Below are 14,924 nucleotides of genomic sequence, written 5' to 3' on the forward strand. Positions count from 1 at the left end.
TTTCTGCATTGAGTTTATCCCCTAGCTGCTCATATTCTGTCAGCAGAGCCTCTTTCTGCCTATACCGCTGGTACCTATGTGGACCACGACAACAGGATCTATTCCCTCCTAATCTAAGCTCCACTACAGCCCAAAAGATATCCTTAACCTGGGGACCAGGCTTTGGTGATGCTCAATCCTAGCCACAGAGAAGATATCTATTCCTCTGACTGTACTATCCTCAATTACAACTTTAGTTCACTTTCTGATCAGTTTGCTCCCGACAGCCCCACTCATCCACACAGGGAGCAAGAATCTCAAGCATGTCAGACAAGCTCAAGGGCGGAGGCTCCTTCACCACTACTTCCTGAATCACTCCATCTGCCTGGCCTGTAGCCACACCTTCCTATCCCTGACCACTAACCAAATTTGAGATAGTTAATCGAGGGAGTGTGAATGCCTCTTGAAACAAGCAATGCCCAGCTTACTCCCCTGACCTGATGTGTGGCAGTGTTCAAAAGTCAGAGTCCAGTTCAACAACTGAAGCCAGAGTTCCTCAACCAACCAACACTTGCTACAGATGTCAAAGAGTCATAGATTCCTCCAGCACGGAGACAGGCCCTTTGGCCCAAACTGGTCACGCCAACCAAAGCGTCCCTCCATGCTAACTCCATTTCCCAGCACTTGGCCCATATCCTTCTAATCCTTTCTCCTCTATGGATTTGTCCAAATGCCTTTTAATTGGGCATGTACCCGTCTCAATCACTTCCGCTGGCAGTTCATTCCATATGCTTACCACCTTCTGTGTAAAAAAGTTACCCTCAAGTTCCCTTTTATTCTTTTCCCTCTAACCTTAAACTGATGCTCTCAAGTCCTTGATTCTTCAACCCTGGAAAAAGACTGAGTGCATTCACCCCTCCATGCCTCTCATGATCTTATTCACCTCTATTAAGACCATCAGAACATTAGGAGCAGGAATAGGCCGCCTGGCCCTTCGAGCCTGCTCCGCCACTCAGTAAGGTCACGACTAATCATTCCGTGGACTTAGCTCCACTTACCCGTGTTTTCACCATATCCCTTAATTCCTGTATTTTTCAAAAAGTATCTACCTTAGCTTTAAAATGGATTACTGAAGTAGCGTCAACTACTTCCCTGAGCAAGAAATTCCACAGATTAACCACCTGAGTGAACAAGTTCCTTCTCAGGTCAGTTCTAAACCTGCTTCCTCTAATCTCGAGGCCGTGCCCTCTTGCCCTAGTTTCACCTACCAGTGGAAACATCCGATCTCTTTCTATTTTATCAATTCCCTTAATAATTTTATATGGTTCTATAAAGGTCCCTCTTCACTCTCAATCCCAATCTACTCAGCGTCTCCTCATAAACCAACCCTCTCAACTGCGGAATCAACCTAGTGAACCTCCTCTGCACCCCCTCCAGTGCCAGCAAATCCATTCTTAAGAAGACCAAACCTGCACAGAGTACTCCAGGTGTGGCCTCACCAGCACCTTGTACAGCTGTAACATTACTTCTGTTTTTAAACTCAACCCCTTTAGCAATGAAGGGCAAAATTCCATTTGCCTTCCTAATTACTTGTTGTACCTGCAGACTAACCTTCTGAGATTCATGCACACGGACACCTAGATTCCTCTGCAAATTAGCATGCTGCAACTTTTTACCATTCAAGTAATAATCTATTTTGCTGTTACTCCTACCAAAACGTATGGCTTCACATTTACTAACATTGTATTCCATCTGCCAGACCTTTACCCACTCACTCAATGTAACTATGTTCCTCTGCAAAGTTTCAGTCCTCTGCACACTTTGCTCTGCTACTCATCTTAGTGTCATCTGCAAATTTTGACACCATACACATAGTTCCCAATTCCAAATCATCTATATGAAGTGAAAATAACTGTGGTCCCAAATCCCTGAGGCACACTGCAGGTCACTGATTGCCAGCCAGAATAGCACTCATTTATCTCCACTCTGTTTTCTGCCAGTCAACCAATCCTCTATCCATGCGAATACACTACCCCTAACACTATGCACCCTTATCTAATGCAGTAGCCTCGTGTGTGGCACCTTGTCAAAGGCCTTTTGGAAATCTCGGTACACCACACCTACTGGGTCCCCGTTGCTCATAATGTCTTTATAGAATTCCAAAAGATTAGTTAAGTATGACCTGCCCTTCATGAAACCATGCTGCATCTGTACAATGGGACAATTTATTTTGAGATGCCCTGCTATTTCTTCCAAAGATCCCCCTCAGTCTCCTAAGAAAAAAAAGTCCTAGCTTGTACAGCCTCTCCCTATAACTCAAGACCATTGAGTCCAGGCAACATCCTTATAAATTTCATCTGCACTGTTTAATAACATGCTTCCTCTAACAAGGAGACCAAAACTGAGCACAATACTCCCAAGTGCAGCCTCAGCAATGTCCTTTATAACTGAAACATAATCTCTCAACCTGTATACTCAAAGGCCAGCGTGCCAAAAGCCTTCATCATTGCCTTGTCTACTTGTGACTCCACTTTCAGAGAAGTGTGAACCTAAACTCCAGATCCCCTTGTTCCACCACACTCCTTAAGGGCCTACCATTCACCAAACTCCTACCTTGATTTGACTTTCCAAAAATGCAAGACCTCACGTTTATCTACGTAAAACTCCATTTGCGATTTCTCGGCCCACTTCCCCAACTGATCAACGTCCTGCTGCAATTTCTGCCAACCTTCCTCACTGTCCACCTATTTTAGTATCATCAGCAAACTTACTAATTGTGCCTTGTATATTCTCAAACAAATCATCGACAAAGATTACAAACAGTTATCTGCATCACATCCAGCACCGAACTCTGAGGCACTCCAATAGTCAGAGGCCTCCAGTCCAGCCACAACATCCTTCCACTTTATTGTCTACGTCCTACTATCAAGCCAATTTTGAAATATGGCCATAATGAACTACAATAGGATCCACCAGCTCCCATATCATGTAGGTACAATACACTCTTGCAGCTTATCACCCAAACTGTCCTGCAAATGAGTCCATATCCTCCCCACCACTTTGCTGAATTTTTCTGGGTTGTCTCTAAATATTCTCATTATTTCAGTGTGAGAATTTATCCATTGGAACAGCTTTGCCTGGTAGAAGCAGTTTGTGTTGATTTCTTCAATACAGGTTTCTTTCAGAAAATATATTGAATTCCAGAATCCTCATAATCCGGGAGGAACAAGTGACTAAATCGATGGTCCCCAAAGCTCTCCAGGTATCTGGGTGTACAGTAGACTGATAGAGAGATTCATTGCTATTTTGTTAATAATTTCATTATCAATCAACTCCCAATAGTACAGATTTTGTTGTTGTTGTTGAAACTTCGTTCTTGCACTCATTAGAATATGACGCAAGAATAGCACATTTGAGACTTGCAATTTGGTATTCTTGCATCTGTCCTGATGAGTGCAAGGTGAAAAGCGTTAATAAAATTGTCTCAATTTAGCAAAGCTCTTTATTCTTATATTTAAGCATGTATGTTATTCAATGTCATGGTGATAGAGGGTAAATTCACTGAACTCTTTTGTCAGTTGTTCCTAAAATACAGCACCTGCTGTAACCAGAAATCAACACACCCACACCACAATGTCATTAGTAAAATTAAAAAAAAATCATATTTTCATCGGATATTGTAATGCACTGCAGTCCGTCTCCAATCCAACATCAGTGGGACTGTCTTACAATTATGAGCAAATCCCATCAAAAGAGAAAGAACTGGGGAGGAAAGAAATTCTGGAACAACATAAAAAAAACTTGATGGTGGGATGGATGCAGTTGATTACATTAAGACGGACAGGACTGTTTCACTACCATGGACGGTGTTACCTGAGAGTTGGGCTGTTTCCGTTCTTCATTTTTGCCTGGAGACTCACTCCTTGCTCTGTGGCGCTCAGGCACAGTGCAAACAACACTGCCAGATGGGCTAAACCTGATTAGCAAACATATCAATAATGGACAGTTTAGTCAGTGTCACCCAATACTGGGGAGTGCTGTACAAAGGCTAGACATTGAGACAAAAGACAGATGCGTGTCAGCACACCAGTGAAAGCATATTCTTTCGTTGAGGAACATTGTAGTAGCCAGTAAGGGGAAGAAAAAAATTAGACAAAATCTTTGGTGCAGTAATTAACTAGTAATAGTGATGTCCTGTTTCGCACAGCACATTGTGATGTAGTTTTACAAAATTGTCCCAAATATTGTTGGGAGGGGCTGGGTTTTACTTCATGTGCTCCAGTCAGTTGCAACATGTAACTGCTATGCTTTCTCCACATCATGAGTGGGTTGATTGGAGAGAGACTGCCTCTTTTAATGATTCTCTCTTCACTCAAAGTTCGTTCAGATTTACAGATAATTCAAGATTGAAAGTTGGCAGCAGTAGATCCTACTATTCTTCAACTTGCATGAATAATAACAATGTGGTAGACCTATTTGAATTTGTAGCTGTGGATTATAATCACATTCACATCAGCTCCATTGCACAGCAGCAAAAGAGACAGAAGAACATAAGCAACAGCATAAAAGGCAGTCATTTGGTATATTGTCAGTGCTACCCCTTTGGAGAAGCTATTCACTTAGTCCTAGTTCTTGTCCTCTACCACTGCCCTCATTTTTCCCATCCTGCAGCTCTTTCAAAGTTATTATTGATCTATTTCCACGAGGAAGTGCACTCCAGATCATTTTGACCCACTGCATAAAGATAATCTCCCCCTCCTGGTTCTTTCAGCAACATTTTTTATTAATACGTATTTTTCGAACAACAACTGAACAGAGCAATGAAAAATGGATCTCCATATTATGGGGCTGATCCTCCACCAGCTGAATTACCCAGGCTCCTCAGCACATATGTCCCAAGGATATCAGACTGTTCAGGTTATTACTCAGGGTTCTTTTTCCCTTTAATAGGGACTTGAAAAACCAATACATACTGGACTGCAATGGACACTACATTCGGAGGCACACATCAAACGACAAACATCCCTTCATTAAGACAATTACTGTGTTAATGAGTGAGGCACGTATGACGGATTTAAGGGTGCAAGGAGTTTTCTGATCCAAACCGCTAAATCACCTTCAATCCTATGCCTTCGTGTTTTCTGCAATAATCTACTGTGAGGAACCTTATCAAAAGCTTTTTTGAAATCCAAATACATTACATCAAAGGCTTTACCCTCAACCACCTATTTGGTCATATTCTGAAAGAACTCAACTTTGAGAGTCACGACCTACTCTTCACAAAACTGCGTTGACTATCCTTAATCAAATTTTTCCTTTCTAGATGATTATCAATCATCTCTCTTATAATCCTTTCCAAAACTTTGCCCACAACAGAAGAAAGACTCACTGGTCTATAATTAGCAGGATTGCCTCTACTCCCCTTCTTGAACAAGGGGACAACAATTGCTATCCTCAGCCTTCTGACACTATTCCTGTACACAGTGATGACCTAAAGAACAAAGCCAAAGACTCTGCAATCTCCTCCCTAGCTTCCCAGAGAATCCTAGGATAAATCTCATCCAGCCCAGGGAACTTATCTATTTTCACAGTTTCCAAAATTGCTAACACCTCCTCCTTACGTACCTCAATCCCGTCTAGTCTAGTAGCCTGTACTTCCGTATTCTCCTCAACAACATGGTCTTTGTCCTGTATGAATATTGATGAATAATATTCATTTAACACCTCTCCTATCTCTTGAGACTCCACACACAACTTCCCACTACTGTCCTTGACTGGCCTTAATCTTACTCTAGTCATTCTTTTATTCCTGACATACCTATAGACAACTTTAGGGTTTTTCTTAATGCTACCTGCCAAAGACTTTTCACGTCCCCTCCTGGTGGTTCTTAGCTCTCCCTTTAGCCCCTTCCTGGCTAACCTGTAACACTCAAGCACCCTAATGAACCATCACATCTTACCTTTACACAAGCCGCCTTCTTCGTCTTGACAAGAGATTCAACTTCTTTAGTAAACCACAGCTTCCCCACTTGATCACTTCCTCCCTGCCTGACAGGTACTCCACATTTCAAAGGTGCCTATCTCCTGCAGTTTCCTTCCCCATCCTAAATCTTGCCTAATCGCACGGGCGGCACGGTGGCACAGTGATTAGCACTGCTGCCTCACAGCGCCAGAGACCCAGGTTCAAATCCCGACTTGGGCGACTGACTGTGTGGAATTTGCACATTCTCCCATTGTCTGCGTGGGTTTCCTCCGGGTGCTCCGGTTTCCTCCCACAGTCCAAAGATGTGCAAGTCAGGTGAATTGGCCATGCTAAATTGCCCCTAGAGTTAGGTATGGGGTAAATGTAGGGGTTTGGGTGGGTTGCGCTTCGGCGGGTCGGTGTGGACTTGTTGGGCCGAAGGGCCTGTTTCCACACTAAGTAATCTAAGCATCATAATTGTTTTTCTCCCAGCAATAACTCTTGCCCTGTGGTATATGCCTATTCCTTTCCATCACTGAATTAAATGTAACCGAATTGTAGTCACTAAAACCAAAGTGCTCATCTACCTCCAAATCTAACACCTGGCCAGGTTTATTACCCAGTACCAAATCCAACGTAGCCTCACCACTTGTTGCACTTGTCTACATACTGTGTCAGGTAACCATCTTGCACAAATTGAACAAAAACTGACCCATCTAAACTGCTTGAACTATAGTGTTTCCAGACAATATTTGGAAAGTTAAAGTCCCCATTACAACTACCTTGTTATTTTCACTCCTATCCAGAATCATCTTTGCAACCCTTTCCTCTACATCTCCGGAACTATTTGGATGCCTATAGAAAACTCCCAACATGGTAACCTCTCCTTTCCTGTTTCTAACTTCAGGCTGGCAAGTACTCAAATGTCCTTACTGCCACCATAATATTGTCCTTGAGTAACGGCGTCACACCACCCCCTCTTTTACCACCTTCCCTGATCTTATGGAAACATCTCAACCCTGGAACCTGCAACAACCATTTCTGCCCCTTTTCTATCCATGTCCCCTAAATGGCCACAACATTGAAGTCTCAGATACCAACACATGCTGCAAGTACACCCACCTTATTCCAGATGCTTCTGGCGTTGAAATAGACACACTTCAAAACACCTTCCTACCTGCTGGTACACCCCTGCAACCTTGAAATCTTATTCAGGACTTCACTATTCTCAACCTCCTGTACACTGGAGCTATAGCTCCTGTACAGTTCAGTTTCCCAGCCCTCCCCCCCCCCCACTGAATTAGTTTAAACCTCCCGAAGAGCATTCACAAAATCCATGCCCACCCCTCCCCCTACTCCCCAACCCCACCCAGGATATTGGTACTCATCTGGTTCAGGTGTAGACTATCCTATTTGTATAAGTCCAACCTATCCCAGAATGAGCCCCAGTTATCCAGGTATCTGAATCCCTCCCTCCTGCACCATCCCTGTTGCCACATGTTCAACTGCTCTCTCTCCCTCTTCCAAGCATGTGGCATAGGTAACAAAGCAGAGATAACAACTCTGCTTGTTCTAAGCTTCCACCCTAGCTCCCTGAATTTCGGCCTGACATCCCCATCCGTTTGCCTACCTATGCCATTGTTTTCTCTGTGGACCACGACTTGGGGCTGCTCTCCCTCAAGAATCCTGAAAACATGATCAGAGTCATCGTGAACCCTGGCTCCTGGGAGGCAACACACCAACCGTGAGTCTCTCTCTCTCTCTCTCTCTCTCTCTCTCTCGTTCCCACAAAGTCTCCTATCTGTCCCCTTAACTATGGAGTCCCCAATGACTAATGTTCTGCTCATTTTCCCACTTCCCTTTGGAGCAACAGGGACAGACACTGTGCCAGAAACCTCTACCCCATGGCTCACCCCGTTAAGTACCCCCCAACACATATCAAAAATGGTATACATGTTATACAGGAGACTGGCCACAGGGGATCCTCGCACTGACTGTTTCTTACCCCTTCTAACAGTCACCCAACTATCTTCACTTCTAGGAGTAACCACCTCCCTGTAGCTTGTATCTATAACTGTCTCTGCCCCACGAATGATCCTGAGTTCATTCAGTTCCAGCTCCTGTACCCTCTGATGGTCAAGGAACTGGAATTGAGTGCACTTCCTGGTGCATTCAATGGTGTCCCTCACCTCAAACCTCCCGCTGGGGGAACATTGCTCGGTCTGCATTGCCATCCCTGCCAACCTCCCTTATCAAGGAACGAAAGCAAAAAAAAAAGCTGACTTGATTTCCCTCCTAGTGCTGTAATGTTAGAGGAGGTGGGGGGGGTCTTGGGTTCAGCAAACACCCAACATATGTACTCGTAGGGGGATAAAAGTAGTCCCAGAAGCCTCTGCACTCTGCTAAGTTTTTAAATGAAGAATTAACCTTCCTGACAGCCCCCTGATTTCCACTCTCGTCGCAAAAATGAAGATATGTGACCAGTTATCCTCAATTAATCTAGTCCCATTTGCCAGCATTCGGCCCATGTCCCTCTAACTTGTTGCACCACAATCACATTTGTTGCCTTAATGACTGATCCTAAGGAAGAACTCAGTTAAAGTCAGGTATAATATTCAGCCGAAAAGAGTAATCTAAACTAAGCCTGGCATCAGACTCACCATGAAGGAAGGCAGTGCAACAAAGACCTCAACTTTTGGAAACCAGACTCAGGGTGAACTGATGAAGTCATCAGAAGTGGTTATTAAGATGACCAATGTTAGTGAGAGAAGTTCTTTCTTTTACATGCGGAATTAGACTAGAAGACCAGAAGAAACAGGAACAAGTGTAGGCCATTCGGTCTCTTGAGCCTGCTCCACCATTCAAAACGCTGATCCAACATTCCTTATGTCCTTTTCTGCCTTTTCCCATAACCATCAATTCCCCTACTGATTAAGAATGCATCTATCTCAGCCTTAAACATACACAAGGACTGTACCGGCACAGCTCCCTATGGCAAGGAGTTCCAACGGCTAAACGCTCAGAAAAAATTCCTCCTTGTCTCAGTCTTAAATTAGTACCCCTTTATTCTGAGACTGCCCTTGGTCCTAGACTCTCCCCTGAGAGGAAGCATCTCAGCATTTACCCAATCATGCCTCTTAAGATTCCTATATATTTCATGAGATCACCCATTACTTATTGGAATTTAAAAGAATGGAGTCCCAAACTTTTGGCCTTTGTCCCTCCAGATTATTCCAGTCAACCTCATCAGAACTGCTCCAAATCTTTCCTTTAAAACCTACTGACTGTACTCCAGATGAATTCTCACCAGCACTTTGTATAGTCGCAGTGAGACTCCCTACTCTTATCTTCCAAACTCCCCTGAAATAAGAGCCAATATTCCATTAGCCTTCCTGATTCCCTGTGCTAGTTTCTGTATCCCAATATGTGGCAGTGGTGCAGTCACTAGTAGATCAGGAGACAGAGGAAACCCACTGGTTCAATAAGGGAATGTTTGACAGGGCGAGGGCAATACAAATCTTCAAAATTCAACAATAAGTGTGTTTTTCAAGGGCCTCTAGTAATTGGACATGGATGACTGCAGGGAATCTAAGAGGTTGTCAATGACTACAAAAGAAAAAAATATATAAAATGCTTTTCACAACCTCAAAGCCCTCCATGATTAATTAAATATTAAACTGGAGTTAAACACGAGCAGCCTGTCTATACACAGTAAGATCATACAGACAGTAAGCCGATAACCAGATGGTTTGTTTTTAATGGTGGCAGTAGTTCAGAGATGAATTTTGGCCAGACACTAGGGAGAACATGCCTGTTCTTCTTCCAAACAGTATTAAAGGATTTTGTGAACAACAGGGCAGATGGCCTTGGTTTTAAGTGTTCAGAAAGACAGGCAAACAGGCGACGACTTTTCAAAGTCACCCAAAGAAAGCTGAGATATGTTTAGATCAGCCACAATCTAACTGGATGGCAGAACCAGCTCAATAGATTGAAATGTCCAGTTCTGATTCTATGAATCAATAGAGTTGGACTTTTACAAAAGGATTGGAGGAAACAAATATTATTTACAACAGGATAAGCTAATTGGCCTGGAATTTACAGGCTGAAGTGTGTCCTGAGTAAAACCATATAGCCAAGTCAATTCATACCCTTGAAATGCTGGTCATAACTACCAAATAGCTCATTGTTATACAAGTCCAATTCTAACCATTCTGTAAGGATTCAAGCAGCATGATTTTTCTGTTTGTTCTGGAACTGATGGCCTTTAACTTATTCACATTCAATAAATTCATGCGTCCACAGATTAATCTGTACATTAGCATCTGTACAGATCACACAAATTCTATGCAAACTTTTGATACATTGTGCTCATTGATGCATTGAATATCAGACAAAAACAGTTCTGTTTCATACTACCAAATGATATAGTGTATTTAATACAGTGAATTGATAAAAAGCATGACCTAACAAAATCCAACACAGAAATATAAGATGATCTAAAAATCAGGGATCAAAAACTTAAATTAGTGAGCCAGGTTCTAAGAAGATGGTAGAGTGCTTAAAATCTGACATTGAGAAGCCAAAACCGGAGTGCTCAGATAACTTGGAGGGTTGGCAGGCATTACAATTCAGGATGGAGGAGGCCCTAAAGGAATTGGAGTATGAGGCTGTGAATTCAAGATCAAGACCAACGCAGGCCACAAGACATTGTCAAGACCAACGCAGGCCACAAGACATTGTCAAGACCAACGCAGGCCACAAGACATTGTCAAGACCAACGCAGGCCACAAGACATTGTCAAGACCAACGCAGGCTACAAGTATATGTTGGGAAGGAGAAGATTTATGATCAAACAATAGTGACACAAGCCTGATCATTGTGATGGAATTAAGTCGGTTTGTTTCTTTCGAAAGGACAACAGGGTTTGGGAAATCACTTTCCCAGTATAGCCACTGCCATTGCTATTGATTCAAATGTGGAGGCATTAAGAACAGCAACACAGTAGTGGAATACAGTAGGTTTGTGGTCCCTTGAGTTTAGGAGAAAGTGTAGTCATTGAATTGAAATCTTTAGAATGATTTAAAGGACTGGTGAAAGCGAGGGAAATTTCTGATGGAAATATCAGAATAAAGAGGGAACACCTTAAAATTTAAGCCAAGTGTTCAGAATATGTCAGGAAGCAATTTTTCACACAAAGGAAATCTTCCTCACCAAATAACATTTGAGGATGTGGTCAATTGAAAATTTAAATGTGGATACTGATAAGGTTTTGATTAAAAGCACTTTGTGCTATAAAACCAAGACAGATATCTGCCCCTCTTCTGCAGTTACGTCCCTGCTCAGGACACAGACAACACCACACTGGGTGATGTTGAAGGTCCTCTGCAATTGTAGGAGCGCATCATCTTCCCACATTCTGTCCTCAAAAATATCAACCTAAACTTAAGCTTCCTTCACAATTCATTTTGTTACAGAACCCCTTTAAAGGGCTGGTTTTTGGGTTACTTTGATTTCTTAAGGTGTATCGCTTTTTAAAATTACCTAAAACCACGATCACTGAGGTTGAATTAAGATACAGATCAGCCACACTCTAAACTGGAATGCAGAACAATCTGAGGGGCTGAATGACCACTTCCCGTTCCTATATTCAAAATATTTAAATGACGAGAAAACATTTGGGAAAGCCCAAGGTCCAGAATGCAGCATACAATGTCAAGAATTATCATTTACAAACATCACAAGACCAGCACCCCAGTAAAAGAATTATGCTGACCGAGGAACCCTGCCCCTCTCTCAGTACCTGTCCATCTCACTGAAGCTGCTGGAAGGTCTTGAGATCTTGCCACTTGAGGCAGCGGTGGGAAAGGCCTCCTGGACCAGGGTGCTGTGCCCAGCACTGTCAATCACCATAGCTGTTACCTCCTCTGCGCTGCTGCCATCCTCCCCGGATGGCTGGTTCTCCGACATGATCCACTCATCTGGCGTCTCTGTCTTGATCCGCATCCCGCCAATTTGCCGAATAGCCTCTGGGCTGTGGTCGCCACTGACCCCTGTCTCCACATACCACTGGCCCACCCGGTCAATTCTAACCAGCCTCTCATCAGCCCCGCTGCTCCCCAACTCGTCCTGCAGTGGGCTTCTGCGGCTAAAACCCGAGGTTGCCCGGCCACGGCGGCTGCTTGGGGTAGCGATGCTGCGGGTTTGGGCCGGGCGCTTGGGACCGTCCTGGTTCAACCCCGCCTCCACTTCAGAGACATCAATTCGGAAGTGAATGCCATCGAGGATCTGCGTGCACTTGTCGATGATGTACTGCATCTGGAGGAAGCTGGCAGCTGTCAGGTAGCTGATGATATCGGCCACCTGCAGGCACAGCTTGCCCGTATAGCAGAAGGCCAGGAGGCGCTCAAACACCGCGGGGCTCTTGATGACAGAGATGGAAACGGCGCTCATCTCACCCAGGGACATATGGTCACGGAAGTAGGGCGAACTGGCAGCCAGCACTGCTTTGTGGGCACGGAAGGACTTCCCCTGGACGTCGACCACAATGTCACAGAGCCGCCCCTGCATCCGCAGTTGGTTGAGCTGGGCCAGCACCGAGCTGCTGAAATCGGGCACCTCCAGTTGGATGCTGCCCTCCTTTTCCATGGCTCGTGGTACAGTTCACACGGTCCTGCAGGGTGAAACAAGCACAGTCTTAGCAAACAGGAATACTGTCAAAGTTGATTGACTCGCAGGATGCAAACAAACTGCACTAAGAGATAGCTAGCCATTTGAATCTCACCATATTGTGGTTCGTAGGATTGTTGGGCTGTTATGTGCTGATTTCCTCAGTGTAGAGGGAGAGACTGGGGATCCCTCCTCTGAAGGATCAGAGGCCAAGATGCAGGGAATTCAGACTGTGACCAAGACCAGTCAAGTATTTGTGGATAGAAAAGACACTCATTTAGGATTGATCCCTGTCCTCTTATAATCCGGGTGAATGCTTGGCAAAGTTTTACTGAAGGAGCTTATGTGGCAGGTAAGGGCCATCAGGATGAAAATATTTCCAGATATCAGTCACAGCCTCACCACATCTACTGCATTCCCTTGGGCTCTACCCAGCATTCAATTACTAACTCCCTGATCACTGCCATTTCGCAATATCCAGTCACCTGTGAAAAATAATCTCACAATTCCCAACCTTTCTGCAGATACTGACACTCTGCCCTTGTTCAGCTGGATCTATATTTTTCACAATCTACCTGACCCAAGCCACTTCAGTACAATACTGATCACAGTTCTGCTTTGGCCACATCCTAGACTCCTCTGCCAGCTTTGCAGCCAGCACTTACTCCACTTAGTATTCACTCTCCCAAGCCTACTGTGATCCACCCTCCTTTACTCTCTCCAACTTGGCACTCAGTCATAGAGATGTACAGCACGGAAACAGACCCTTCGGTACATGGCGACCAGATATCCCAACCCAATCTAGTCCCACTTGCCAGCACCTGGCCCATATCCCTCCAAATCCTTTCTATTCATATACCCATCCAGATTCCTTTTAAGTGTTACAATTGCACCACCCTCCACCACTTCCTCTGGCACTTCATTCCATACACGCACCACCCTCTGCGTGAAAAAGTGGCCCCATAGGTCTCTTTTATATCTTTCCCCTCTCACCCTAAATCTATGCCCTCTAGTTCTGGACTCCCTCCTCCTCCTCCTCCTCCTCCTCTTCACCCCACCCACCCCAGGGAAAAGATTTTGTCTATGTATCCCATCCATGCCTCTCATAATTTTATAAACTCTATGATGTCATCCCTTAGCCTCTGATGCTCCAGGGAAAACAGCCCCAGCCTATTAAACGTCTCCCTATAGCTCAAATCCTCCAACCCTGGCAACATCCAATCTTTTCTGAACCCTTTCAAGTTTCACAACATCTTTCCAATAGGAAGGACATCAGAATTGCATGCAATATTCCAACAGTGGCCTAACCAATGTCCTGTACAGCCGCAACATGACCTCCCAACTCCTGTACTCAATACTCTGACCAATAAAGGAAAGCATACCAAACACCTTCTTCACTATCCTATCTTCCTGCAATTCTACATTTAAGGAGCTATGAAACTGCACTCCAAGGCTTTTTGTTCAGCAACACTCCCTAGGACCTTACAATTAAGTGTATAATTTGGTTTCCCAAGGAGAAGCACCTCGCACTGAACTAAATTAAACTCCATCTGCCACTCCTCAGCCCATTGGCCCATCTGATCAAGATCCCATTGTAATCTGAGGTAACCTCCTTCGCTGTCCACTACACCTCCAATTTTGGTGTCATCTGCAAACTTACTCACTTATACCTCTTATGTTCACATCCAAATCATTTATATAAAATGATGAAAAGTAGTGGCACTCTACACCTTTTAGCAACTTCTGTTTTTACCTCTTTGTTCTATGTTCTTCTTCACCTTAAGTTCCTCCACCCATATTATAACCTTAGCATCTTGTATGTCCTTCTCTAGTTGCAAACTCCCCAATTTTGATCCATTTCATATATCTTTCATTAATCTCACGAACACCACTTTGCAACATCACAGTCAGGAAAACTGCCCAATGTCTCTTGCCTGCTACATCTTCAACCCTCATTTCCATTCAAATTCACCACAATGTTGTAACAATCATTGCTTAAAAGGTCAATGAGCCCCAAATTCGACCTCAGATAACAACCAGATTGTTGAACACAGTTCCCAGCAATGCACGAATCAAGACAGTTAAGAGGCCAGTGGATCAGCATAGCCCCAAGCCAACACGGGTCTACACAGGAGATGGTTGACCCCAGGGCAGTGCTGATCCTCCTGTGAAATATGCTAGGGTAGGAGCTGCTGCTGCTACAATTGGTCTCCATGCCGCTATTTACCACACTGAAATAGCAATGGAGTTTTAGTTCGAGGGTGAATTACTGAACTGAATAAGGAATTGTTTCTTTCTGCCCCATATATATCCATCA

The 14,924-nt window shown here is 44.0% G+C and overlaps 1 protein-coding gene across 4 annotated transcripts in view; it reads right to left on the minus strand.

The window, feature by feature from the left end:
* Positions 1–14,924, minus strand: part of zbtb37 (zinc finger and BTB domain containing 37) — a 30,258-nt gene that overhangs the window by 12,551 nt on the left and 2,783 nt on the right. For all 4 annotated transcript variants that reach the window (XM_060830059.1, XM_060830060.1, XM_060830061.1 and 1 more), the window contains exons 3-4: positions 11,742–12,611; positions 3,853–3,955 (exon numbers count right to left, since the gene is read on the minus strand). In XM_060830059.1, the coding sequence (XP_060686042.1) occupies positions 3,853–3,955; positions 11,742–12,586 (948 nt within the window). In that variant the 5' untranslated portion in view covers positions 12,587–12,611. The remainder of the gene's footprint in view (positions 1–3,852; positions 3,956–11,741; positions 12,612–14,924) is intronic.

The sequence above is a fragment of the Hemiscyllium ocellatum genome, chromosome 9 (assembly GCF_020745735.1).
Source record: "Hemiscyllium ocellatum isolate sHemOce1 chromosome 9, sHemOce1.pat.X.cur, whole genome shotgun sequence".
Lineage (NCBI taxonomy): Eukaryota > Metazoa > Chordata > Chondrichthyes > Orectolobiformes > Hemiscylliidae > Hemiscyllium > Hemiscyllium ocellatum.